The sequence below is a fragment of the Trifolium pratense genome, linkage group LG1 (genome assembly GCF_020283565.1).
Source record: "Trifolium pratense cultivar HEN17-A07 linkage group LG1, ARS_RC_1.1, whole genome shotgun sequence".
NCBI classification, from domain to species: Eukaryota; Viridiplantae; Streptophyta; class Magnoliopsida; order Fabales; family Fabaceae; genus Trifolium; species Trifolium pratense.
The window spans coordinates 1,207,587-1,233,801 of record NC_060059.1 but is presented as its reverse complement, the minus strand read 5'-3'; the positions used below and the strand labels follow the sequence as shown (position 1 = coordinate 1,233,801).

Genomic DNA, 26,215 nt, shown 5'->3' with positions numbered 1-26,215 from the left:
AAATGACTTGACTTGATTTTGCTTCTATAAAATTAATCATTTAAATTGAAGGAAAAATAATTTCTATTTTTGTGTACAGTGAAAATTTAATTGAAAGGAGAAATGTCATCTTGTTTATCCGACGATTTTTTTTTGACCGAAATTAGTACCACTAAAGATATGTTTGATTTGCTAAAAAATAAGGGACTAGATAAAACAACTTCAATTGTACTGTGTTTCATTTTAAAACTGTTTTTGGTGCTGAACAAACAGGGACCCAAAGCTAAAATTCTTCCATCGAATCATGGGACAACTTGTTGTCCTCTACACAAGTTGTGTACAATACTAAAAGAACCTTTTGTCCACAAAATATCGTAAAACATAAAATTTTTTCAATATCTTAAATATTTATTCTATGTTGTTATGTCTTGTACTATATTCTATTAAGTACATATATTAACGCGCTTCTATAAACAATAGTGTAATAATAAACCGGCTGAAATGCAGATTTAATATTAATAATATCTTTAATTGATTTATTTATCATACTATTGATCCATCTAGTTCCTCCTTAATGGATAATAATTGGAACTGATGGGCATGGCTACATGATGGAAATACGTTGTTTTGGTACGAAGCAACATTAACATACATAGTGTGTGACTTGCAATCCTACCTTAAAGTAAAACAATATTGATTAATGATTTGAGACTGTGCAACAAACGAATTATTCCCTTCATCAAAAATAAATAAAAAATAAAACGAATTATTCCATGTCCAAAAGAAAAAGAATTATTGGTTAAGTTAAACAAAAAATAAATCAAATAATGGTAGTATTTGTTTTGTGAAAATAATAAATAAATAAATAAATAATATTGACAAATGGTCATCTAATCTAATCTAATGATAGAGCCGTCTGCAAGCGGCCAACAATAGAGGGGTAATTTCGTCAATGAACAATACGGTTGGCTCTAACAAAAACAAAAATTAATGTTGTGGCTGAATTTTCTCTTCAAAATCGGTTGGCAAAGAAAAACGCGCACTTTTAAATTTAAATTTACAATTATCTGTGTGGACAAATATTTGAAATGGTCATCACTCACTTTATTATCATTCTTTTTTCATTCACAAAGTTGTTTGTTGGGTCTCCATTTTATTATTTAAATTTATAATATTAATTAATAATAACAATACCTTTTTAATATCTGGTTCAATTTTATTTTTAAAACTACTCTAACCAATTTATTGTTAATTCTCACCAATAATAAATTAGTCCAAGTGATCAAAATCTCCATGTCATGTTATCGGAGTATTTAATCATCTAAATTGTATTCCCTTCGGCCACAAATATAAATAAAAATGCATTTTTTAGATTCATTGAAGAATAAATATATTTGATCTATGATACAAACCAGATACATCTGCTTATATTTGTGATCGGAGGAGTACATATGCTCTCTAGCTGGTTCAGTGGTAATTGACGTTGAACTTGATATGAGATCACAGTTCGGTTCGCGATTAGGAGAGGACTGAAACTACTTGATGACATAAAATGAATGAAAAAATTGTACTTATGCTTATGCCACGTGTAAAAACAAAAATTTGAAAAATTGTTTGTTTTCCTATTTTAATTTCTGGCATTATTATTATTATTATTGTGTTAAGAAAGAGTTTAAGCTAGAAGGGTGAAAAAGAAAAGCAAAAAAAGCTAGTTCTTGCATCTTTGTTCTTCTTCTTCTTCATAATCATAATCATAATCATAATCATAATCTATCAAACATACGTGGTGTGAAACCAAACAAGTCCTTTCCGTGGTTTAGCTTCTTCCGCGAACACATCACATCTCACTCACTTCTGACTCAGTCATTGTTCAACCAATTTTTTCAAACTCAAACTCATTTCACCTTAGATCTTACCTTAATTGTTCTTCTCTGTTACTAATCCTCTGCTTAATTTTCTTCTTATCAGGTTAGTGAATCGATTTGCTTCACCAAAATAGGAAACTTTATTTGTTTTCATGCTTTTTACCATTCTCTAGCTAAATTGCTACTCATGTATACATGTTCAAAAAGATAAAGAGGATTTATTTCGAATCTTTATCTTGATTTTCTGTTTCTTAATTAATGAGCCGTTTCAACTTTTAATTATTTAAATTTTTTCTTTATTATTTATTTTGAATTTTTACTCTTGTTTAATACATGTTAGACGAATTCAAAATTCAAAATTCAAATTTTCAATGTTTATGATTTTTTATTTCCTAGGACACTGATATTCAGAAGTAGAAAAATAGATTTTTTTTCTTTTTCGGTGTGAATGTTGTGGCATTTTCAAAAGATAAATTTGAAAGGTGGAAGATAGTTTTCAGCATTTAAGGGAATTGATGTATCGGATTGTGATGTATCGGATTGTGAAGGTTTCTTTAGGCTTTGTTTGCAGGTTTAGTGTAGAGGCGAGGATTTTAATAACGAGTGGAAGGAATAGAGGAGTTCGGGAGGGTTCATTTTTGCTCGGAATACAAAATCGTCATAATTTGATGGAACTAAAAAATTGTATTGGAGGGTTTTGGAAGGTTTATAGTAAGAATTATTCAAATTCATTTTGTGTTATAATATCCTCAAAATAAAAACAATCTCTCAAAAAATGTGAAAAAATTCCCTCCAAACTCGCAAACAAAGATTAGGTTTCAACTTTCCAATTGGAGTAACTAAAAAGTTCTATTTTGCATGGGTCCTTAGATTAGGCTCTGTGGGGGTTGTGGCTTTGTTAGGTTCATGAATTTTGAATTTTACAGCTTAGGATGATGTTAAATGTGTCAATGACCACATTAAGCTTGTAGCACTATATTTGATAGTATAGTCTGTATCTTGAGCAATGGTCCCCTCCATTATGTTATCCTGTTTCATTGAGGGTCTTGTTGTAAAGTTTGATAGGGCCATTTTTTTGAAAAGTTAACTTTTTGAAAAAGAATACATATCTAACTTTTTTTGCCATTGCAACGTGCAATTGCCGTTTGTAATTGTAACCAGTTTTGGTTGTGGCAGAACTATTTAAGGAAAGATGTCTCAGACAACCAGTGTCCCACCTGCTTTTCAGTCCATTAAATCGCTGCCACCTGAGTTCAAGTTTGATAATAATCGAAACTCTGGTATTGTGGAAAAGCATGGAAACGTTAAATTGAGAAGCACTGATCTTATTGGATCAAATGGTCGTGAAAATGGTGCAATAGTAGGGGAGGTTTCTAAGGAAGCAGACAGCCGTGCTGGCGGCATGGATCTCTTTGACGAAGAATCTCCATATGGTGGAAATGGTGAGTTATTTGAAGACAGGCCGTTATATGCTAATGAAGACTCGATATCTGCTTCGTTGCCCCAACCATCAATTTCAACGTCCTCTAGCGAAAGCAGATGGAGTGATACAAATGCTTATGCTTCAAAAAAGGTAATTTAGGCTTCAGACTGCAATTATAATTTATTCCTCGTTTCTTAAATCAGTTATAATACCTGTGAATAATAATTATTAATTCATTTAGTTATTGTTGATTATGATACATATGCATTCCGTCAGCTGAAAAGTCATTGTAGGCAAACATAAATATATGAAAGGTCTTGCCAGATTTTGTATTACTTCTGTTTTAATGCATCCTGTAATATAGATATGATTGCTTTGGCACTACATACTTCCAAAATCATGTGTGTTGTAATTACCCGGGCCCTGGGCTAAAAGCAGTTAGGAACATCTCACTGTTAATGTGAGTGTGTCAATAAGCGATGCTTAACTTATTGCTGAATGCTGAGTGAGTGTTTTTCATGTACATGTATGTGAGTATCAAATATGGAAAAAGAAACAATCATAGGAAATCATTGGACTCACACGGCTTATAAATTCATATTCTGTAGTTTTTTATTTTGGTTTGAGTGTCGGATTTGGAGCATGCTCAAAATCAGCTGAAACATTGAAGGTTCATAGTAGATAATGCAGTTCTAAATTAATGCATAAGGGGAAGTGGGTCAGGGCTTGTTGTAGTAGACAAACCGGAATTTACTAGGACTAGTATGACTCTGATTATATTCTTAATTCTTTAGTACCTGCCAATTTCCTAGATTGTCAAAATTAATCCTATGAAAATCACAATTAGCCAAAATAGACGTATGATTCATCTGACTCCCTTTGTCTTGCATCAACATGTTTCTTAGGCAATACTGCAATTGTTCTCAAACTATCTGTCAGTTTTTCAGTGTCCTTACTTCAAGTTTATTTTATGGAATTTTGCCTCCTAAATAATCAACTGGATTGATGCTTTGTAGAATATTGAGGATTGGAAGAAACTTGTGGAAAACTAATACTTATCGTTTGATGCATTACTACTAGCATCGACGTATCATCTGATGCATTACTACTAGCATTAGTGGCAATAATTGGTTAAAAATTCTATAGAGAAGTTAACCTAAAGAAAATTATATTAGTTAAATTCCAGTTTTTTTTTTTTATCTGAGAAATGTATCCTTTGTCCATCTCTTCATATCAAGTATCAACTAGCTGAACTGACATCATTATTTATTATCTATCTTGTCATTCTAAAAGTTCCACTTGGCTGTGGCACTGGCTTTAAAAATAGAGTTCAAGTAAAAGTGAATGAAATATTTTTCTTCTTCTCAATTTCTTTGATATGAAGAGTTTGAAAGCTGATGTAATTTTTAAAATTAATTTCCTAAGTTTGTTTGAATTCTCAATCTTAATAGATAATAGGCTGTTTTAAATTTATTTTTTACCGTTTCAGAAGCTTCAGTCTTGGCTTCAACTTTCTAATGGGGATTGGGAACTGGTGAAGATAATATCAACTTCTGGAACAGAATCTGTCATTTCACTGCCTGACGGGAAAGTAAGACAAGTTACACAGTATTTTTTGTACATTGGATTGCATATTTTGGTCTGATAGCTAAACTATTTTCCTCTTAATCATAGGTTTTAAAGGTGAAAGATGAAAGTTTGGTATCAGCAAATCCTGATATTCTTGATGGAGTGGATGACCTCATGCAACTTAGTTATTTAAACGAACCATCAGTTTTATACAACCTGCAACATAGATACAATCAAAATATGATATATGTAAGTCTTTGCTTTTCAGAATTTTTTTTCTTCAATTTTGTTTGCCAATCACAAAATATTTATGCACATAACTGTGCAATTCAGACAAAAGCAGGGCCTGTTTTGGTGGCAGTAAACCCCTTTAAGAAAGTTCCTCTGTATGGTATTGACTATATTCAAGCCTACAAGCGTAAAGCAATTGAAAGCCCTCATGTTTATGCAATTACAGACTCAGCCATCAGAGAGATGACACGAGGTAACTTTATTCTTATTTACAAATATGGATCAGGGAGATAATACGGAGTAACTTATTAGTTTTTATTTATTTATTTAGATATATGGATGAATTTTAGAAGCTACACACTTCCATTTGTTTTAAGCTATAACTTCTTACTCTGACTCTTGCGCTTTGTTTGCAGATGAAGTTAATCAATCCATAATTATAAGGTCAGTATTTCGTGCTGAGTTCTTGAATATAATTTGTTTATTGTGTTTAGTTTTGACTATAATTTGTTTCTTGAGACCTTAGTTTAGTGAGCATTCTTATTGTATAAGAGACACTAAGAAAATATGAGATTCTTTCATCTTGCAATTTTCTTGAATGAAGTGACGGATTAGGCTAAAAACATTTAGGCTAATATGAAAAAGGAATTATTTGTAAGTGTATTTGAAGGTCAGGAATGAATGATCGGTCAAGCGGTTAAAAGAGGTCAAAGGAATAAGTTATCGTTTGAGTGGTTAAATGTTCTTATCCCCTAAACTGAATTTGTTTTCTTAACACAGATTCATTTTTCTGATGGTTTCATAAAATTCAGGGAAGAGCTTCTTATTTTCAACTCTTGGATTAGCCTTGATTGACATAAAGCTTCTTTATGCTGTCTGATGGTTTTGTCATTAATATAAAGCTCAAATTGTTTTTTCTTGGCCTTGTGTACTCCCCCTTAATTGTATTTGAACTGGGACCTATAGTAATTCTTATAATCTACATATTCAGTGGCGAGAGTGGAGCAGGGAAGACCGAGACAGCAAAAATAGCAATGCAATACCTGGCTGCCCTTGGTGGTGGAAGTGGGATAGAGCATGAAATATTAAAGACTAATCCAATACTAGAAGCCTTCGGTAATGGAAAAACATTGAGAAATGACAACTCAAGTCGTTTTGTAAGATTGCCTAATCCTATATGTATTGATTCTTATAGTTGGCCCGTTCTTAAGGGTTTCAATTTTATTCTCTTTTGATGCTGAAAGCTCTCTTAATTTGATTGATTGCTACAGGGAAAGCTCATTGAGATTCACTTCAGTGAAACTGGAAAAATATCTGGTGCTAATATTCAAACATGTAAGTTTACTACTTAATTGAAGTTCATACCAAGTGTCTTCCTTCGACTAAAAATTTCCAACTAATCATGTTAAATGTTTGCATCATTGTGTGGAATCTATGTGATGCTCCTGTTATGACCATACCTTGAACAGTTTTGTTAGAAAAGGTAATTCGATCTTCTGTACTAATGTTACATTTCAAATTTTGTTCATGCAATATCTATTGATACTAGTTTTACTTGGTATATGAACAGTCTAGAGTAGTCCAATGCAATGAAGGGGAAAGGTCATATCATATATTTTATCAGCTATGTGCTGGAGCACTACAATCTCTCAGGGGTAATTAGATAATTTTACCTTCTATTATGCTAATGTATTTGTTACATACGATGGATTGTGGATTTTTGCTATACTTTTTATTTGAGGATATCCTTGAAGAAGTGGTCATTCTATTTTAATGATATCAGTTTTTAAACTACATTATCCCTTTTTATATAATATTTAAGTTCTTTATATGGGTTTATGTCTTCTTCATCCCTCAGAGAAGCTAAATCTACGAAGTGCGGAAGACTATAAATATCTGAGGCAGAGCAATTGTTTTTCAATTACTGGTGTGGATGATGCAGAAGAATTCCGCATAGTCACGGTATACTCTATTTTTCGTTGCTTATTGCTTAATGATGATCTGCGTCAATATAGGTTTATATTATATGATTTTTATTTTATTTTTAAAATTTCTGCTGTGTAATGGCTTTGCTTACACATGAACTTTTTAATACCAGGATGCTCTGGATGTTGTCCACGTTAGCAAAGGAGACCAAGAGAATGTATTTGCAATGCTTGCTGCAGTATTATGGTTAGGAAACATATCATTTACTGTGATCGATAATGAAAATCATGTTCAAGCTGTTGAGGATGAGGGTAAGAATTTCCATCATCTCCGATGATATCTAAAACATAGATTTTTCCAAAGCAGTTTTCTAAGTTTACTCTATTTTTTTTGTTTGATATATTATGGTTATTGATTGATTTGCCGTCCTTATGAAGTTATGATTTGAGAACTATGTAGTAACTTGAGCATGTTTGCATTTTATGGTAGCTATTCCTCAAGTATTTTGCACTTGATACAGAACTTCCGCTGCACAGGTTTTGCCCAATTGAGCATATTTTAGATGCTTTCATGCATTATGTTAATTTATGATTGATGTTCTGTCCTTATGAACTTATGATTTAAGAACCGTGTAGTAACTTGAACATATTTGCATTTTATGATAACTATTGCTTACATATGTTGTTGTACTTGGTATAAAATATCCACTGCATTGGTTTTACTCGGTTGAGCATATTACAGATGCTTTAGTTTAATGTGTTATAACTTGATTTATACCTCAATTAAAAATTAATTTTGTTCCTTGATTTCTTAAAGGGCTGTTCAGCACTGCAAAGTTGATTGGCTGTGACATTGAAGATCTGAAGTTGACTTTATCAACTCGCAAAATGAAAGTTGGTAATGATATTATTGTCCAGAAGTTGACATTATCTCAGGTAAAATGACTACCGTGTTGACAATTACATTTGTTCATGGCTATGGCTTATCTTAAAAGTTAATATTTTTTACTACGTAGGCTAGTGATGCAAGAGATGCTTTGGCGAAGTCTATATATGCATGTCTGTTTGATTGGCTGGTTGAACAAATAAACAAATCACTTGCTGTTGGCAAAAGACGAACTGGCAGATCTATCAGTATTCTAGATATTTATGGCTTTGAGTCATTCAATGTACGTTATATTAAACCACGACTCTCCTGTTCTTCATATGTCTTGATACTATTTAAATTTTTGAAATATTTTCCGCATTGAATTTTTTGCATTTTATACAGAGGAATAGCTTTGAGCAGTTCTGCATAAATTATGCAAATGAAAGATTACAGCAACACTTCAATCGTCATTTATTCAAGTTGGAACAGGAGGTATGTACCATATAGAAACAGATTGTTTAAATAAATCACAACGGACGATGATGCTAACACAGACATGATTTTTTTTATATTCAAATGTGAGTTTATGTGAAAAATTTGAATAATAAACCACAATATTTTTGTTATGGATTCATGGCTCTTCATACTTATCCCCTCATCTTGTTATCAATAACATTTTTTCTGCTCCTCAACTTTTTTGTGCTTTGGCTTATGAATTTTTTTCAATATGCAACAACTAAAACATCATGGAATTTCATACCGGTCTTCTTTTTCCTTCTTAAAGTGAAAGTATTGATCGCCTCCATATAAAATTAAAATAAAAAGGGTTTTGCTTACCACTGAAATCTAAACAGTACGTATAAAATTAAAACATTTCATGCTTACAATTTTGTTTCAGGAATATATCCAAGACGGCATTGATTGGGCTAAAGTTGAATTTGAAGACAACCAAGACTGCCTTAATCTTTTTGAAAAGGTATAGAGCTCCTTTGTCCCTTATCTAGGCCTCATCTCTAGCCAATGTGAGACCCTGAGTTTTTCCCGGTAGAAAGCCTACATACTCTGATGTTTGGTTGAATATTGTGTGATTGGTTTTGGAACTAACTTATTCTTTGCTGTGGAAAAATTCCACATCTTATAAGAATTTTGAAATTACTTTCTTAGAGATTTCACTTTTGAAAATTGTGCAGAAACCACTGGGGTTACTATCCTTGTTAGACGAAGAGTCCACTTTTCCAAATGGTACGGATTTGACATTTGCTGATAAGCTTAAGCAGCATTTGAAGTCTAATTCCTGCTTCAGAGGAGAGCGAGATAAAGCCTTTACTGTGCGTCATTATGCTGGAGAGGTATGAACCTTGTCAAGGTCATATAATGTTATACTTTTCTTTCTGTTACCTGACAGTTTGATAGTTTCACTTGTTCTTCCCATCAGGTCAGTTATGATACAACTGCATTCCTAGAGAAGAACAGGGACCTATTGCACGTGGATTCCATCCAACTTCTATCCTCAAGCAAATGTCACCTTCCTCAGATATTTGCATCCTATATGCTTACTCAGTCTGAAAAGCCTGTAGTTGGTCCCTTACACAAGTTAGGTGGGGCAGATTCCCAAAAGCTAAGTGTTGCCACAAAATTCAAGGTACAAACCCGCAACTTTAGATTTCTCCAGTGTTTATCATGAAATGGTCTGGTAGTTGGATAACTGATGTTTTGGTCCTCCCGTTCAATGTATATGTTTGTTTTTGTTTTAAATATGCCAGTGACAGTATTCATCTTTTATTATGTTTTCAAAAACAGAAACTGAGAAAATGAAAAACCCTGATCATGAGAAAATTTATTTTCTGGTTAGTGACGTAGCTAAGTCAGAGAACACTCATCTGTAGATGAATGGCCTCACTACAGATGCAGAAGTGACAACTAAATTAGTTATTCAGTTGTATTGTAACTGAAAAATAGTTAACTTACTAGCTACAAATTTTGCAACTTTTGCTTGAGATATTTGTCTTGCTTGCTTCGATTGTCTTTATAAGATCTTTCTGTTGGCACTCAGGCACAATTGTTTCAACTGATGCAACGTTTAGAGAGCACCACACCTCATTTTATTCGCTGCATTAAGCCCAATAACCTCCAATCACCTGGATCATATGAGCAAGGACTTGTACTGCAGCAATTGAGATGTTGTGGGGTCCTAGAAGTGGTTCGAATATCAAGATCAGGCTTTCCAACTAGAATGTCTCACCAAAAGTTTGCGAAAAGGTATAACAGAGAAAGAAACATGGTGATACATATGTTTTCAACCCCCCCTTCCCCAAACCAGTCCATTTTTGTATGCTTCTTCTGACCTTTCTCTTATTGTCTTGGGAATGGTGAATCAGATATGGTTTTCTTCTCCTCGAAAATGTTGCATCTCAGGATCCACTTAGTGTGTCTGTTGCTATTCTTCATCAGTTTAACATTTTGCCTGAGATGTATCAAGTTGGCTACACAAAATTATTCTTCCGAACGGGGCAGGTAAGAAGTCTATATGATGTTTATTACAAGTTATTTCTTTCATTTAATTCAAATTGATGTCGTGATGATAAACACAATTGTATTGATTCATGTACCCGCAGTTTTCAACTTAGTATATGGAAGTTTAAAGAAGAATGATAAAATTGAAATTATTTGTGGTTAGGGTTATGATTTGAGAATTAGTTTTTACTGAATATAAGTTATGGAATTTCTGGCTTGAGTGATTTATGCTTAGTCTTTCTAGTTTTGTATTGATCCATTGATTCCTTTATGAAGATACTGTAATGAACTATTCAGTATCTTTTTTTTTTTAAACATATTCAGTATCTTTTTAAAACCATAAGCATGGGCATGGTTACTTGGTTAGGTTTACTGAAACTTTTCCTATTTTGCATTATTTTTCTTTTCTTCTTGCTTCCAAGAATTTTCTTGTCATTTTGAACTCTTGCTACAGTTTAATCGTCAGATCCTAAGTTTAAAATTGATCTACTCTTAAAAAAAATCTTTGGATTGGAAGGAGCCCAGAATTATTTGGCATCACTTTGCCTCTTCTTTTACATGATAAACTGGTCCATGTCTTTCCGTTGTTGAACATGCTTTTGCATTGTGTCTTTTTAACTCTACAAGTAGTTTAATCACCAAGCCCGACGTTGAACTATATTACTCGTCTCTACTGCACTGTGTATTTATTATGCTGTGTTGATCATGATTGCAGATTGGAGTGCTTGAAGATACTAGGAATCGTACCCTCCATGGCATTTTACGTGTACAAAGTTGCTTCAGGGGTTATCAAGCCCGTTGCCTTCGCAAGGAGCTTTGGAGAGGAATCACTACTCTTCAGTCATGTATTTCCTTTAGTCCACCTAATTCTTTTGGCTTGTCATATTCCTTGGGAAGTGTAACAGACTGAAACCTTTTATTTTTTACCCATTCATGCAGTTATTAGAGGAGAAAAAACCAGAAAGGGGTTTGCAACTTCGCTTCAGAGACATAGAGCTGCTGTTATTATACAGAAGCACGTGAAAACAACATATGCAAGAAACAGAATGAAAATGACCACTGGTGCTGCAGTTGTCATACAATCATGTAAGCAATTTTAATTCTCTAAACTCAAAAGATTAGATAGTTCCATAAATATTGCACACACAAAATTGTGTCGAAAAGTTGTTTGTCCTCTTTTGAGCACGTGTAATGAAAGTCCTATAAATGTGCAAATCAATGTTGGACATGAATTAGCATAGGTGTTGCACCAAAAGTTTTTCATAGGTAAGTTTTCATAAATTCATAATTATTCTATTTTGTTACATTATGCAGTTATTCGTGGATGGTTAGTTAGAAGATGCTCGGGAGATATAGGATTTTTAAAATCCATAGGCATGAAGGTATTTTCTTTTCTAATTCAGAAACTATATTTCCAAACATTTATCATCGCTGATTGCTAGTAAAAATACATAATATTTGTGATACTTACGATTAAGAACTCTAAAACAGACTAACGAGGCAGACGAGGTTCTGGTGAAGGCGTCTTTCCTAGCTGAATTACAACGCAGGGTGCTTAAGGCTGAAGCTGGCCTAAGAGAGAAAGAAGAAGAAAATGACATCCTTCATCAACGTCTTCAACAGTATGAGAGCAGATGGTCTGAATATGAACTAAAAATGAAATCCATGGAAGAAGTATGGCAGAAACAAATGAGATCCCTACAATCTAGCCTCTCCATTGCAAAGAAAAGTCTTGCTATGGATGATTCTGAAAGAAATTCAGATGCTTCTGTCAATGCAAGTGATGACAAGGAATACAGCTGGGATGTTGGAAATAATCACAGGCGGCAAGAAAGCAGTGGAACACGATCAATGAGTGCTGGTTTGAGCGTTATAAGTCGATTAGCTGAAGAGTTTGAGCAAAGGAGTCAAGTATTTGGTGATGATGCCAAGTTCTTGGTTGAGGTAAAATCCGGTCAAATTGAAGCAAGTTTAAATCCAGACCAAGAGCTTAGAAGATTAAAACAAATGTTTGAAGGTTGGAAAAAGGACTATGCGGCAAGACTGCGTGAAACAAAGGTTATTTTAAATAAACTTGGAAGTGAAGATAGTTCAATAGAAAAAGCCAAGAAGAAGTGGTGGGGAAGAAGGAACAGTACTAGGATAAGTTGATTTATTTATTTAATTTTTCCTTTTGGGATTTGGCTTTGGTCCATGCACTGTTTTAAGGGGCATTGCCAACTATATTACCAAAAATGAGGAAAATACAACAGGAAAAATGAGATAGCAGTAGGAAGTGACCAAGGATGGATGAATGAATTATTTGTTGTAATTAGGCTAGCTGCTGCTAGCCATTTTTATTTATCAGAAGTTTGAAATTTCTGCTAGAATTGTGAAGTTAGAGGCTACAGGGCTTGTGAATATTATCACATGGCCTTTTATGGTCGGTGAATTGCATGCTAATTTTGGTCTAAACTGTCTATTTATTTTCACTTTTTGTGCCTTAAAATAGGATTATATTTTGAAAACAATGATTATAAACCATTTTTTACGATATGTTTTATGAAAATAATGTAATTTCTTTACACATTTATTCATAACGATAAAATCTTATTGAATTTATGTAAGAAAATATATTCTCTCCTTCCAATCAAATAATTTTTATATATAATAGTTAGAGATCGAAGTCATGACTATGTACATAAAGAGGTTCAAATTCTTTACTAACTAGACTAATAATCTATTATTGATTTAGAGGAATAATATAAATAGATTAGAATCAAATTCTTTTACCCTTATACTATTGTAACATCAAATAATAACTAATAAGTGCTACATTATCACTTTCTCAATCCAGATTTTGTGAAAGACTATATTCTTCCCTAATTGAATGCCTTGATAAATTGTCCACGAGAAAATATCATACAGTTAACAGCATTTAGTTTAATTAAGGTTTTGAGTTCAATTTCTAGTTTGAACATGCATCAACGTTAAAACTCTTAGGGAGAGTTTGCCACCTATTTGAGTCTTAAAAAACTCGATGAATTAGTCTTTGCAGTTGCGCGTAAAGAATGTCTAATTTACTTGCACCAAAAAATAATGAAATAGCTAAATTTTAAAGTAATACTCTCCTACACTACACCTAGGCCAAGGTAAAAAAGATATTAACCACCGTGAGTAAACTACCTAGTACCTTGTAACAGAATCGGGTCGGGTTGTGACATGACCCGAGTCATCAATCGGATCTATTTATCATCCCTTTAAACGAGCAGCAGAGCAACGAGAAAGTACAGAAGAGAAGAGACAGTTGATTGATGATGCAAAGCAGCAATGTTTGGTGTGAATCGTATCTCGCATCATTTTCGTGACTGTGAATTCCATTTTCACAACTTCGGTGTTGGTTTCAGATTCCATCACACTTTCCATCTTCCTCTCAAACCTTCTTCTTTCGGTGCTATCATCGCTACTACTACTACTACTCACAACCGTAGCAAATGCTATTCTTCTGGTACCCCATCTAAGTCTTCTGGGGAAATTCCCCTCTTTTTTGATTCTTTCAGGTTCATTTCTTAACTTTCTCAATTGGGTTTTCCTTTTTTCGCCTATAAATTTCTGTGCTCAAAAGTTTGATGGAAACTAACTAAATTTTATTCATCTAATAAATAATAAAAGAGTAAAATTGCGGTTGGTGATTTTTTTATGTGCTAAATGACTCTCTAGATGTATTTGTTGTCCATTCAATATTTTGTATAATTAAGAATAATTTAATACTATATGCTACTCAGTTGGTAGTAGTGACATTACATATATAGTGCCAAAGTTCGAACCGGACACTCCACTTATTCATCTTAAATGTGGAATTTTTAGATACTATGCTGTTTGACCAAAAAAGAAAAAGAAGAATTTTACGCTATATTATATGTGTGGATATGAATAGTTCAGATGAAAGTTGTTAAACAAGGTGTCTATGGAAACTATGGAAGAAATAGCCAATTTAAGAATATCATTAACTGTTTATATTTTCCATTAAGAATTTGTTTCATTTTTTTCCTTTGTAGCCAACAAGAAGATGAACGTGAAATTCTCTCCGACGGTGTATCTGCAGTGGCAGGTTTGTGTTCTCTTACACCTTGTGCCTCTTTTATCATAACCCTTTGTTTCCAGGGAAATGTGGTGGTATTTATGTACTGATTTTGTGATCAACTTTGTCATCATAGTATCTTCTTTGGTTGTTTATGGTCAACTATGTAGATTTTTTTGCTTTATTTGTTAAAATAGATGGAGGGTAATCAAATCGCTAGCGATATAGGAATACCTAGAAAAACTATAAGAGAAAACTATTAAGAAAGACCTAGAGATAAATGAGTTGGAATGTTGGATAGAGATATAATATAGACAAAACATTGTGGTGGTGTTTGATCTATGTAGCTGATCCTACTTAGGGGGATAGGGCTTGGTTGTTATTGTTAAATTAGTATTGCTTACTTATGTGGTGTAGTGTAGGTAAAGAGTAAAGCAGAACATGTGTATAATGAAGTTTTCATTTTGGAAGTTGGCATTCTACGTTATAGACTATTAGTGGTTATTGATTCTATCGTGATATTACTAGGTGGAGTTGTAGCGTTGGGAAAGTTTGATGCTCTGCACATAGGTCATCGAGAACTTGCAATTCAAGCATCACGGGCTGGACCTCCGTTTCTTTTATCATTTGTTGGCATGGCAAAGGTTTTTGGTTGGGAACATAGGTATGACACAATATATGCTTGTATCAAGCCTATTAAAAGATTTATTATACTATTTTTTTTTATATGGCTGGAATGTGTTTGGTTCTTGCATAGATCACAAACATACATATTAAAATGATTAGCGACTCTTCCTTTGTAAACAATAAGGCTTCAGATTAGTAACCCCTCATTTATTACCATACTTGAATGACCTATGGTAGGAAAATAACGATAAAATATAAACTCAGATGAAGACTGCTATTATGATGATTAATTATATATGAAAGCTACACCATTTAGGAACTTTTGGAATTGGCATAATTCCAGCAAATATATGAACTTCTAATTCATGTCATTTTTAGATTCTGAATTACTCAAGATTGTGGCACCATCACCATTTTCTTATTTACCTTGGAGGGAAAATGAATAACATGTATTTTGTCAAATTTTCTCACACAGAGCTCCCATAGTGGCTAAATGTGACCGAAAACGCATTCTTTCATCTTGGGTTCCTTATTGTGGTAACATGGTCCCAGAAGAGTTTCAGATTGAGTTTTCGAGCGTGCGGCATCTCAGTCCGCAACAATTTGTCGAGAAGTTATCAAAAGAGCTTAAAGTGCATGGCGTTGTTGCAGGTAAATAAGTAGCATCATAATTTACTGTTATCTTCTCAAAAGTTACACCAACCTCATTCACATTATCATAATCTCTGGTATTTGGCTATTTGCTACTTTTCCGGAATAGGAACATTAACATGATTTATAATGTTACCAATATTTATCCTCATATAAACTGAAATAGATGTCTCTACGTTGCAGGTGAAAACTACCGATTCGGATATAAAGCAGCTGGTGATGCATTGGAGTTAGTAAAGTTGTGTGAGGAGTATGGAATGGAAGCTTACATAATAAAATCTGTTATGGACAAGAACCAATTCTCTACAAATATAAATTCCAACACTGGCTCCAAAGAGAGGGGACAGGTCTCGTCTACTCGTGTTCGTGAAGCCCTTGCTGTAGGGGACATGAAGTATGTCTCCGAGCTTTTGGGTAGACAACATCGTCTCATATTAATGGCCACTGACCGAGAAAGGTTTAGCTTTAGCCAGTATAAGGTGTCTGCTCCTAAATCATGCTTGTTGAATCTAGCACCAAAGGAAGGTTTATATGAGAAGTGTTCACTTTTACTTGGTGAAGAAAATGTTATGCTATGTAGGGTAATTATTGACAGCAAGTTTGTCCATATAGAAACAGATTACGGAGGTTCGAGTGATATTTTTGGTACTCACAATTTGCAGTACTTGCATATTGAATTTGGTGATTCTAGCACTTGATTCAGTTTTGATAATGTTTCTATTTAAATTCTTAATCTACTTAATTACACACTATATTCTTATCTCTCCCCAAAGTGCTTCAGATGAAAATTCTATGTCTTAAAGCTGATATAAGTGAGTATAGATTATACCCTTTTTTCCCTTTAATGTATTCATGTCTATAAGTTAGTCAATTATGAAACAAGTGAGTGTGATTATTTTTATTACATATTGTTCCTCAATCCTCAGAATTAGATGTTTGAGTACTACATAAAACCAAAAATCTTAAAGCTCAATTATGACTCTTTTCTAATCTTCGCAATTGAAATCCACTAGTTGATGCAAATTTTTGTAGGGGGAAGGATATAAATATTGTAAAACATAAAATAAAATAAAATAAAGAAAAATGCTAAAGAGTGTATTCGGACACTCTTTAAGAATTTTAAATAGTAAGTTTTTCTGAAAAAATTTAAAGTCAATGCATTAGAAATTTGGATAAACTTTTTAAATAAAGAGTAGTTTCTTTAATTTGAATCTTTAAAGAGTGCTTTGAGTTATCGTTAGTAAGTCCCTAAAATAAAGGAGATTTCTACGCATATAATCTCGTTTCTTCTCGAACTCCGATGTTTTTTTATTCTTAAATTTCAAACATTCTACTTATTCACATTAAGAGATACAAAGTATAAAATAAGTATACAAGTTGTCAATATACATAATTTATATTCATTATTATTATTTTTTATGTATATAAAAAAAAGAAAATTTTCTCATAAAAGAAAGAAATTTTAACTTTTTAGTTTAATAAAAAAAATTATGACTGAAAACTAAATCAGTTTTCTCAATTATCATATTTAATTTTTTTTTAACAAGTATATGCATTGGATAAAAAATTAATTGCTGTTTTTATAATTTGTTTACCAAATAATATTCTTTTTATTTTCTTCAAGCTTCTTTTTAATCAATCAATCCTTTTGTCTTTTTACATATTCGACCACTGAGGCGGAGCAAAACGGAAGTAACCACCCACCCACCGCCGTTGAACTCCGACCAACCACGGTTGCAGGCAGAAGGTAACGTTTCCTCCTTTTTTTCTTCCGATGATCCAATTCTATCTGATTTGCCAACTGAAACTATGGTTTCCACTGCCAATATTGTTTATTTGCTGAAAATTGTTTTTGCCTTCAATCTGTTTGATTAAATTCCTATTTGGACATGAAGCAAATGTATATTGATTCAATTTCCTTTTCTCACAGCTGCTTATCATGTTTCTTCGAAGAATTGTTGCTCAATGTCCTCTAAAATCAAGAAGGATGTTCAGCTCTTCTTCTAGCCATGACTATGCAAGTTCTATTCAAGAACTCAATGATGTAGTTTACTTCTTTTCTTTGTTCTGCTACTTAGTTAAATGCACTTTCTTTTTTGTTTCGGCCGATGTAGTACGCACCTTATATTATACAGATAACCTATTGACTTAGGCCCAATATGGATGCACAACTTAATTTAGAGTTTATGTATAAGCTATTTCTAGACAAAAGATAAAATAAAGTTCCTCTAGTTTCATGGAGAGCTTGTAGACATAAGCTGAAAATGACTTATAGACATGCCATAAGACGTGTTTCCATAAGCTCTCCCTAATTGTTTCACAAGTGATTATACCAGTTGATAAGCTCAAATAAGTAAATCCAATCCAAAGAGACCATTAAATAATAGTCTATCACAACGCAAAGAGATTGAATCCACTTACCATATTGTCATGCCCTTCCATTTGAATGACTAGCTGGTTCACATCTACTATGCAGTAATATAGCATTAAGCACAAGTGAAATGATTAAAATCTAACAAAATTTCTAGATTTCTGTTTTTTGTTTGAAACGGCGTGATTTCTGTTTCTTTGTTCATTATCTACTTTATGCTAAGAAATTTTAGTAGAATTATTGTAATCCATGTTAAATTGTTTATTCTGTCAGGAAATGGGATTTATATTTGGGGAAATTCCACCAAATGATGGACTAACTAGCTCTGTAAGCAATGGTTATGCGAATAATGAACCCCATTTGTCATGCGAATCAAAAAGGATCTTCAGCTCTTCTGTTAGTCATAACAATGCAAGTTCTGTTCAAGAATTCAATAAGGTAGTTTACTTCTTTGCTTTGTTCTGCTACTTAGGTACAGACAATGTTTTTTGTTTTGGGCAATATACTGGTATAATACATGCCTTAATATATATAGATAACTTATTGAATTAGGCCTGATTTGGATAAACAGCTTAATGGAGCATTTATGTAAATGTATAAGCTAACAAAGGATAAAATAAAGTTCCATTGCTTTTATATAAGCTGTTTTCATATGCTATTTCGGAGAGCTTTTGGAAATAAGCTGAAAACAACTTATGGACATGCCATAAGCTCTCTCGATTTGTCTCACAAGTGCTTATACCAGTGGATAAACTCAAATAAGTTAATCCAATCCAAAGAAACCATTGAATAATAGTCTATCACAACACAAAGAGATTGAATCCACTTACTGGATCTTCATGCCCTTCTATTTGAATGACTGGCTGGTTCACATCTACTATGTAGTAATATTGCATTAAGCACTAGTGAAATGATTAAAATAATAAAACCTAACCAAATTTCAGTGTTTATGTTCACTATCTACTTTGTAATAAGAAATTTTAGGAGAATTATTGTAATCCATGTTAAATTGCTTATTCCGTCTCAGGAACTGGAATCCATATTTGGGGAAACTCTGCCAAGTGGACCTCCTAGCTCTGAAAGCAATAGTCATGCGAATAATGAACCTCATTTGTTATCTGGAAACATAAGTGAAAGTTGTTTCGAATTGACTCATACTGGAAATTCAGGGGAAGCTCAAATGGTTGACGTGTCTCCAAAAGAAAGTAGTAAGAGAACTGCCACTGCTGTCTGCAAAGTAATTCTTGGAAAGACGGTTTTTGATTTGGTATTAGCCAATCAAATGGCAAAAGGAGACGTGCTTACAGTGGCGAAAATTGCTGGCATAACCGCAGCTAAGCAAACTAGTAACCTGATTCCATTGTGCCATAACATAGGCCTTACACACGTGCAAGTGGATTTGAGATTGAACCATGAGGACTTCAGTGTAGCAATAGAAGGGGAAGCTGCTTCAATGGGAAAAACTGGAGTTGAAATGGAAGCAATGACAGCAGTGTCTGTTGCTGGCTTAACAGTGTATGACATGTGTAAGGCTGCTTCAAAAGCTATAACAATTACAGATATAAGACTTAAGCAAAAAACTGGTGGAAAAAGTGGTGATTACTCTTGGGGACAATAATGGTTTTGAAGCATTCCAATGGATAAGAACGCACCAAGATTCCAATAATGTTATTCCTTAAATAGTATGGAACGAGGGTGCATCAATAATGGAGCAAGTTTTGATGATATTTTAATAGCTGACATTTCACTTGTCCCACTGTGTACTTTGTCAAATTTCAGGTAAATCATGGTTACATTTTGATTGCTTCCTATTACATCGCCAACTCCTAATCTCGGATTTTACTCAGCAGTTTACTTTAGAATTTTTAATGAAGAGTAAACCGATCATGAATAAATCAATGATTGATATTATGTCTACATACATAACAAACTATGGATGCATTAAAAAATATCAAACATTGATTTTCTTATTAATAATTGAGATGTCTTTGTCTTAGTTTACTTTCTGAAAGTAATTGTGCTTACTTTAGAGCAAACAATTCTGGTAAATTAGCCTTTTTATCTATTTAAAGTTTACCAAACTAGTAGGAATATGTTTTGGGCTAGTCTCTTTAACTTTTTATCACTTAAATTCAATATGCTTTTAATTCATTATTAAATAGTTTATCATTATTAAATACTTACAATTTAGTACAGTAATGGTCAAGATATGAGCTCATGTAAGTAAAATGAGAAATAGGGTTGTTGGAGGTGTTTACACGTTGGCGAGCTGACTTTGTAGTTTGACTATCTTTTTAGTTTTTTCCTGACTACATACAAACAAGGTCAGACATGGCAACCTACGCAATATTCGAAAGAGTAGAAAAACGTTGATGAACTGTTTAATTTTATAATCATCTGATTTTTTTTTTATTGTCATACCTTTCATTCTTTTTATAAATTGGATATCTTTGTGTGAAATTATAAAGACTAATTCATCGAATTATTATTATGTAAGATCACAATGAGTAGCAAAACTCTTCTTCAAGAGATTTTACACTATTGCATGTTCAGGCTAAATTTGTATTTAGGACATCTGATTAAGTTAGAAGAAATTTCTTACCATATCATCCAAGTGTTCTTCTACGTCAATTTTGTTTTAAACAACCAATGTTACTAATTAGTATTGTCGGTTTTAATTGTGGATGAGAATCGAACTTTGATCTTCTAATCCATCCACCTCAACCACCAAAACATCCTTATAACTCCTTTCTACATTGATATTTGGATATTTAAAATTTTGAATTTTTTTTAATTTAATTTGATTTTTTTTTAATTTAATTTGAATTTCTTATTTTACCCTGTTTTGAGTGGGTCGACTTTGTGGCAAACAAAACTTAAAATTTATACACACAACTTTAGGATTCAGAAAAATTTGAATAAGAGTGAAGAGATGTCAAGTCTAACAATAACGACGTCGTCATTGTCATATGAGTTCGTTCTTATTGACTACTATTCTACCCTTTTATAGTTTTACCAACCATTCAAATTGATATCATATATAATTTTTTAAGAGTTACTTAAAAATACCAATTCAATAAAAATGTCAAAATTTAAGTTGAAAATTGAAAGGAAAAACAAAACATAAAATTTAAATTTTTTAAAAAATACACTTCATTATTATTTCTTTATCAATATATTTTAATATTATATTTTTTTAACCATAGTTATCTATATTTTTATGATTGAGATAACGACTTAATTGATATCTTGATATCTGTTCGATAAAAATAAAGATTATCTTATAATGAATCGACGTCAATCATATCATGTTTAAACTTAAAGATAAGAAAGATCAATTTTTATTGACTGTTGTAAGGTTGTTAAAAAAATACTAGTATATTTTTAAATGTTGTAAAAATATTTTGCCAAAAAAAAAATGTTGTAAAAATATTTGTTGTGATTTGACCTTCTCCCCCCAATTTTATCGGAACCGCACACTACTTTGTAGACCCCACCCGACTTAATTTTTGTCACGTTGGACGGTTCAATTCAAACGTGGCACAAACTAATTCGCTCATTATCTTTATTATCACAACACAAAAATCAAATAAAAAAACAAATTCCAAATATTATCATCACTAAATTCTCGCTTTTTTTAAGCTAAAAAAGATTTCCAATCCAAATTATCCTTCTTTTACAAGTAGAGATTAGAGAAAAAAGTATTTAATTTGGAAAATACCAATTTCTTCCTTAAAAAAAAAACAAGAAATTTTGTTTCTGGGTGGAAACTTCATTCATATTCATTTGATTGTTCACACGCTTTTCTGTTCCAAGAGGGCTGTCTTGTCTAAACGACGTTGTCGTGTTGACGTTGACAGCCCCCAATTGTTCTTTCCTTCGAAGATACTATCAATCAGATTTTCAATTTCAAATATTCACATTCCATAACCAACAACAAGGTACTAAATCAACAGAATAATCTCTTCCTCATAACAGAATATCCCTTTTTTTTATTCTCTGCTTCGCGTTCTCTTTACGTGTTTTTTTTGTTTCTCCTTATTTATTGGATTTGCAATTGGATACTATACTCACCAACCCTCCAATTTTTTATTTCTGGGTCTCTTTTGTTTGCCTTAAAGCATTGAACTTTTCATTTAATTTTGGTTTTTGAACGTGATTTTCATTCTGGGTCTTGTCAATTTTCATTGTGTGTAGATAAAAACGCGGTTTTTGGTTTTGATAAAATTTCTGCAATGAGTTCGTTTTCTGGAGCAATTCAGAGACCCCTTGTGGCTGCTGCCGCTGTTGCAGCCGCTTCTTTATCTACCGAGAAATTACCATTCATTGGATCATCTCGTGATTGTTCGACCTCCGGTTTCGATCATTCTCCAGCTTCTAACTCTTTGCAGGAATCATATTCATCAGTGGTTTCTCAAATTTCTGATTCAAAACTTGCTAACCTATATTTTGTGAACAAAATTCGGGTTCCGGTTCCTAATGTGAATTTCCGGGTGCCGGCTTTGGGGTCAAATTTGTACTATTCTTCTGTTGCTTCATCGCCACTTGTTAAAGATTTGTATCAGTCTGCTGAATTGACTAGGTTTTCAAGGTTGTCGTCGTCCACTTGTTACAAGGGTGTCTCTAATTCAACTTCTGAGTTCATGTATAAATGGCATTTGCCTGAACCCAATGCTTTTGGTGGTTCATCTGTGAAATCGAAGACGGTGGTGGTTTTGCTTGGATGGTTAGGTGCAAAGCAGAAACATCTAAAGAAGTATGCTGAATGGTACACTTCAAAGGGATATCATGTCATTACCTTTACATTTCCAATGGCTGATGTATTGAGTTATAAGCCGGGAGGAAAAGCGGAACAAAATGTTCACATGCTTGTGGACCACTTGGCTGACTGGTTAGAAGAGGAGAATGAAAAGAATCTTGTCTTTCATACTTTCAGTAACACTGGATGGTTAACGTAAGTGAAATTTGTTATGCAAAAGCATGAAATTTGTTGTTGCTCTTACCTTGTTGATGTTGTTTTTCGGATACTTGAGTGTTTTGGTTTACATTGTTTCAGGTATGGAGTTATGTTGGAGCACTTTCATAGGCAAGACCCGTCTTTGATGGAAAAGATTAGGGGCTGCATTGTAGATTCTGCACCTGTTGCAAACGCTGACGCAGAGGTAAAGGCTTAGAAATTTTAAGACTTGGCGAACACAGCCATTTGCTGTGCTTATGGTGTTCTGTGCTGTTTATGTTATCCTCTCTAGTCTAGTGTGTTCGTTATGTTAATGCTAGCTTACTTTTTCAATTTCGTTGTTTTCCTATCTATGTAGCATCAACACTTTACACTGAAGGCTTGTCTATTGTCTGACACTTCGTTGTTGTCCTATCTATGTAGTACCGACCGACACATATGATTACATTCAAATTATTGTTGGTTCAACCTGTCTGTTTGTGTTTATCACTGCTTCATTATGTCCTATTTATCCTCATCGTCAAAATGATCAAATAAATATCCTTGTTGGCTTATAATACTGTGATGAATCAAGACCTTGACATCTAAATATTTGGTTGAGATATTTGACTTTTCAGTTTTCTTTGACCCTTTGTTTTTTACTTGAAAGGGGCAAAGTTAAGAAGAAAAAGTTGTGCAAAATTTAGTAAATTTTGAAACCTGAAGTTTCTTTTTATATGTTTTGAGTTTTGATTAAACTTTAAGTGAACTAATACATGATCTCTATTATTCTTTTCTGAACCTGGTTTTATTAAAATGTTAAATTTTTATGCTAGATTATGATGTTAATCATTTGATTATGTACTCAGGTCTGGGCCTCAGGTTTCTCAGCAGCATTTCTCAAGAAGAATAGCGTAGCTACAAAGGGGTGTGTATCCTCTGATGATTCTGGCATTAAAGTATCAATTGGCAGCAATGAAGATTTAGTACTCAAACCTAAGGCAACCGAAGCAGCTTTGCTGTTAGTACTAAAGAAATTTTTTGAAGTTGTTCTGCATCTCCCTTCAGTGAATAGGTAATGACTCCTAAATCATTCTTCTTCTTCTTCTACTTGATTGTTGTGTTAAGAATAGACGATATTTTTCATCCCAAGCCTTACTTGTCTTTGATTCTTCCATGGTTCCACCATATACATAACTATAGTATGTGGATATTATTGATAATATTAAGCTGATAATAAACTGTCACAACACTTGAATGGTTAAGCAATGTGATCGTGCGAACTATATCTCGCAACGCCGCATCCAAATTGTAAAATTATATATGTAAGATTTTAGTGAAATCCACTACTTAATGCATGTGATTCTCAGGAATAGCAGAATAATCCATGGTATTAGCTATTGAATTATGATGTAATCTCTTTGGTGTTGTAATGTTGATTCACATGATATGACCAATTATCGATAAATTTAGTAGATAAAACCCAATACGAATTACATATATGCTTGGCGTATTGGCTTTATTTATAAAAAAGAAATCATTATGTAGAAATTTATCATATGAATAGCTTTGGTCCTAACTATAACAATCTTGTTCAAATGCAGGAGGCTCTCTGATGTTTTCAGCATGTTATCTACAAAGCAACCAGGGTGTCCACAGTTATACATGTATAGTTCTGCAGACAGAGTCATTCCGGCTGATTCAGTGGAATCGTTTGTCGATGCACAGCGTAAGGCCGGACACAATGTGAGGGCATGCAATTTTGTCTCGTCGCCCCATGTTGATCACTTTCGAAATGACCCAAAATTGTATACTTCTCAGCTCAGTCAGTTCTTAGAGGAGTGTGTTATTGACCGATGTAAATCTCACTAATTCATTGGTTCACTCATACAGCATATAGTTTATTCTTTTTGATTTTTGAGAGAAGCCATTCCATTAATTAATGGTGATTAGGACTTTCAAAAGTCAATCCCTTTAAGGGATCACTTACCTTTCACTGATAGCTTATCATAAATTCATTGATACATTGATAGTGCAAATGAAAGACATTGCAATTTTTTTTAGTTGTTTCTTTCATATTGCATGGGTTGACAAAGTACAGTGGTGTATTGTTTTGTTAGTTGATGGCAAATAATTTGATCATTGATATCTTTTTGTATATTCTAATAAATAAGGATGATGTTAGTGCCTGAAGGTAATGTGACCTAGAAAATGTAAAACAGTAAATGAGCAGTAATAACAGAATTAAGTCTTTTTTCTTTGACTAACTGAATTAACGTATAGTCTTAGTGGTCGTTTGGCCTGACTTTTTTAAGTTTTTTATTCTCTTTAAAATGATAAGTCGGGCCAAACACTTTTTTAATAAAACTCTTAATTATAAAAAGCAGTTTTCTTTTTCAATGTGGAAAATTGAATAAAATAAGCTACCTTGAAACCTACTTTTAAAAAAATATTCGGAGCTTTTTTTTTTGTACATACTTATCTTTTATTTTTAAAATATCATTTATTTATATTCTTGATTGTCAAAAAAAAATTTAAGTTTTTACAAATATATTTTACCAAACAACTTTTAGCTTAAAAATAGCTTTGAAGCTAAAAAAATACTAACAACCACCAAACAACTTTAGCTTTTTTCTAGAAAGTTGTTATTTTCACTTTTAGCTTTTGGATAGCTTATAAGACCTAAAAAATTAGGTCAAATGAACCCTAATTATCTTTTTTAAGTTGTTATTATTAGTTGTTATCTTTTTTTAAGTTTGTTATTATTAGGATAATTATCTTTTAAATTTAGATGATAATGAATTTATGATAAGTTACTTATTAAGCCATTTTTAACTAAGATTTATATTGTAAGTCTATTTAAAGGCATTCAGTTTGAATAAAGTAAATTGAATTAGTATTGTTTATGATAAAATTTTGCGAGTTTATTTTCTGTTTTTGGTAGATTCCAGAGTCCGGTGGATTCTAGATTATTATCTCTTTTTGGCGGATTCCAAAGTTTTTATTATAAACCTGTATTTTTATTATAGGATTAACACTTGTTAATCCTTGCACTTCCGACTGCGTCATTACTTCATGCCATTTATTTGAGACCTGCATCATTTTGTTTTTGTCCTTAGTTTTTATCTATTTTTTTTTTTGTCTAATTGTTTCTTACTCCTATTATCTACCTTGTTAAATTTAATATTCTTTACAC

General features: G+C 32.8%; 4 protein-coding genes across 8 annotated transcripts; all 4 read left to right on the top strand.

Moving 5' to 3' along the window:
* Positions 1 to 1,648: 1,648 nt before the first annotated feature.
* On the top strand, positions 1,649 to 12,828 carry LOC123884057 (myosin-1-like). 2 transcript variants are annotated; one of them, XM_045933057.1, is made up of 24 exons: positions 1,649 to 1,947; positions 3,021 to 3,417; positions 4,757 to 4,858; positions 4,942 to 5,085; positions 5,170 to 5,320; positions 5,484 to 5,511; positions 6,059 to 6,224; positions 6,339 to 6,402; positions 6,537 to 6,550; positions 6,638 to 6,722; positions 6,926 to 7,029; positions 7,166 to 7,304; positions 7,810 to 7,928; positions 8,009 to 8,161; positions 8,263 to 8,352; positions 8,759 to 8,836; positions 9,051 to 9,209; positions 9,296 to 9,502; positions 9,914 to 10,119; positions 10,239 to 10,374; positions 11,090 to 11,219; positions 11,314 to 11,460; positions 11,689 to 11,756; positions 11,866 to 12,828. In XM_045933057.1, the coding sequence occupies exons 2-24, from the start codon at positions 3,037 to 3,039 to the stop codon at positions 12,523 to 12,525; spliced, it is 3,531 nt and encodes a 1,176-aa protein (XP_045789013.1). In that variant the 5' UTR covers positions 1,649 to 1,947; positions 3,021 to 3,036; the 3' UTR covers positions 12,526 to 12,828. The 2 variants fall into 2 exon arrangements, with proteins under 2 accessions (XP_045789013.1, XP_045789014.1); XM_045933058.1 differs by having other exon boundaries at positions 3,006 to 3,417.
* A 630-nt stretch (positions 12,829 to 13,458) lies between these two features.
* Positions 13,459 to 16,591, top strand: LOC123884052 (FAD synthetase 1, chloroplastic-like). Its single transcript, XM_045933053.1, has 5 exons — positions 13,459 to 13,913; positions 14,412 to 14,464; positions 14,963 to 15,098; positions 15,537 to 15,712; positions 15,896 to 16,591. Exons 1-5 carry the CDS (start codon positions 13,684 to 13,686, stop codon positions 16,408 to 16,410), a joined length of 1,110 nt encoding a protein of 369 aa, XP_045789009.1. The 5' UTR covers positions 13,459 to 13,683; the 3' UTR covers positions 16,411 to 16,591.
* Positions 16,592 to 17,307: 716 nt separating this feature from the next.
* Positions 17,308 to 19,897, top strand: LOC123913949 (cyclic pyranopterin monophosphate synthase, mitochondrial). Of its 2 annotated transcripts, XM_045964893.1 has the most exons (4): positions 17,308 to 17,459; positions 17,643 to 17,756; positions 18,357 to 18,521; positions 19,111 to 19,897. In XM_045964893.1, exons 2-4 carry the CDS (start codon positions 17,652 to 17,654, stop codon positions 19,699 to 19,701), a joined length of 861 nt encoding a protein of 286 aa, XP_045820849.1. In that variant the 5' UTR covers positions 17,308 to 17,459; positions 17,643 to 17,651; the 3' UTR covers positions 19,702 to 19,897. The 2 variants fall into 2 exon arrangements, with proteins under 2 accessions (XP_045820849.1, XP_045820857.1); XM_045964901.1 differs by lacking the exon at positions 17,643 to 17,756 and having other exon boundaries at positions 17,327 to 17,459.
* Positions 19,731 to 25,167, top strand: LOC123913933 (transmembrane protein 53). Of its 3 annotated transcripts, none has more exons than XM_045964882.1 (5): positions 19,731 to 19,862; positions 22,281 to 23,037; positions 23,140 to 23,245; positions 23,889 to 24,094; positions 24,624 to 25,167. In XM_045964882.1, the coding sequence occupies exons 2-5, from the start codon at positions 22,319 to 22,321 to the stop codon at positions 24,889 to 24,891; spliced, it is 1,299 nt and encodes a 432-aa protein (XP_045820838.1). In that variant the 5' UTR covers positions 19,731 to 19,862; positions 22,281 to 22,318; the 3' UTR covers positions 24,892 to 25,167. The 3 variants fall into 3 exon arrangements, with proteins under 3 accessions (XP_045820838.1, XP_045820830.1, XP_045820820.1); XM_045964874.1 differs by lacking the exon at positions 19,731 to 19,862 and adding an exon at positions 21,438 to 22,024; XM_045964864.1 differs by lacking the exon at positions 19,731 to 19,862 and having other exon boundaries at positions 21,438 to 23,037.
* Positions 25,168 to 26,215: the final 1,048 nt, after the last annotated feature.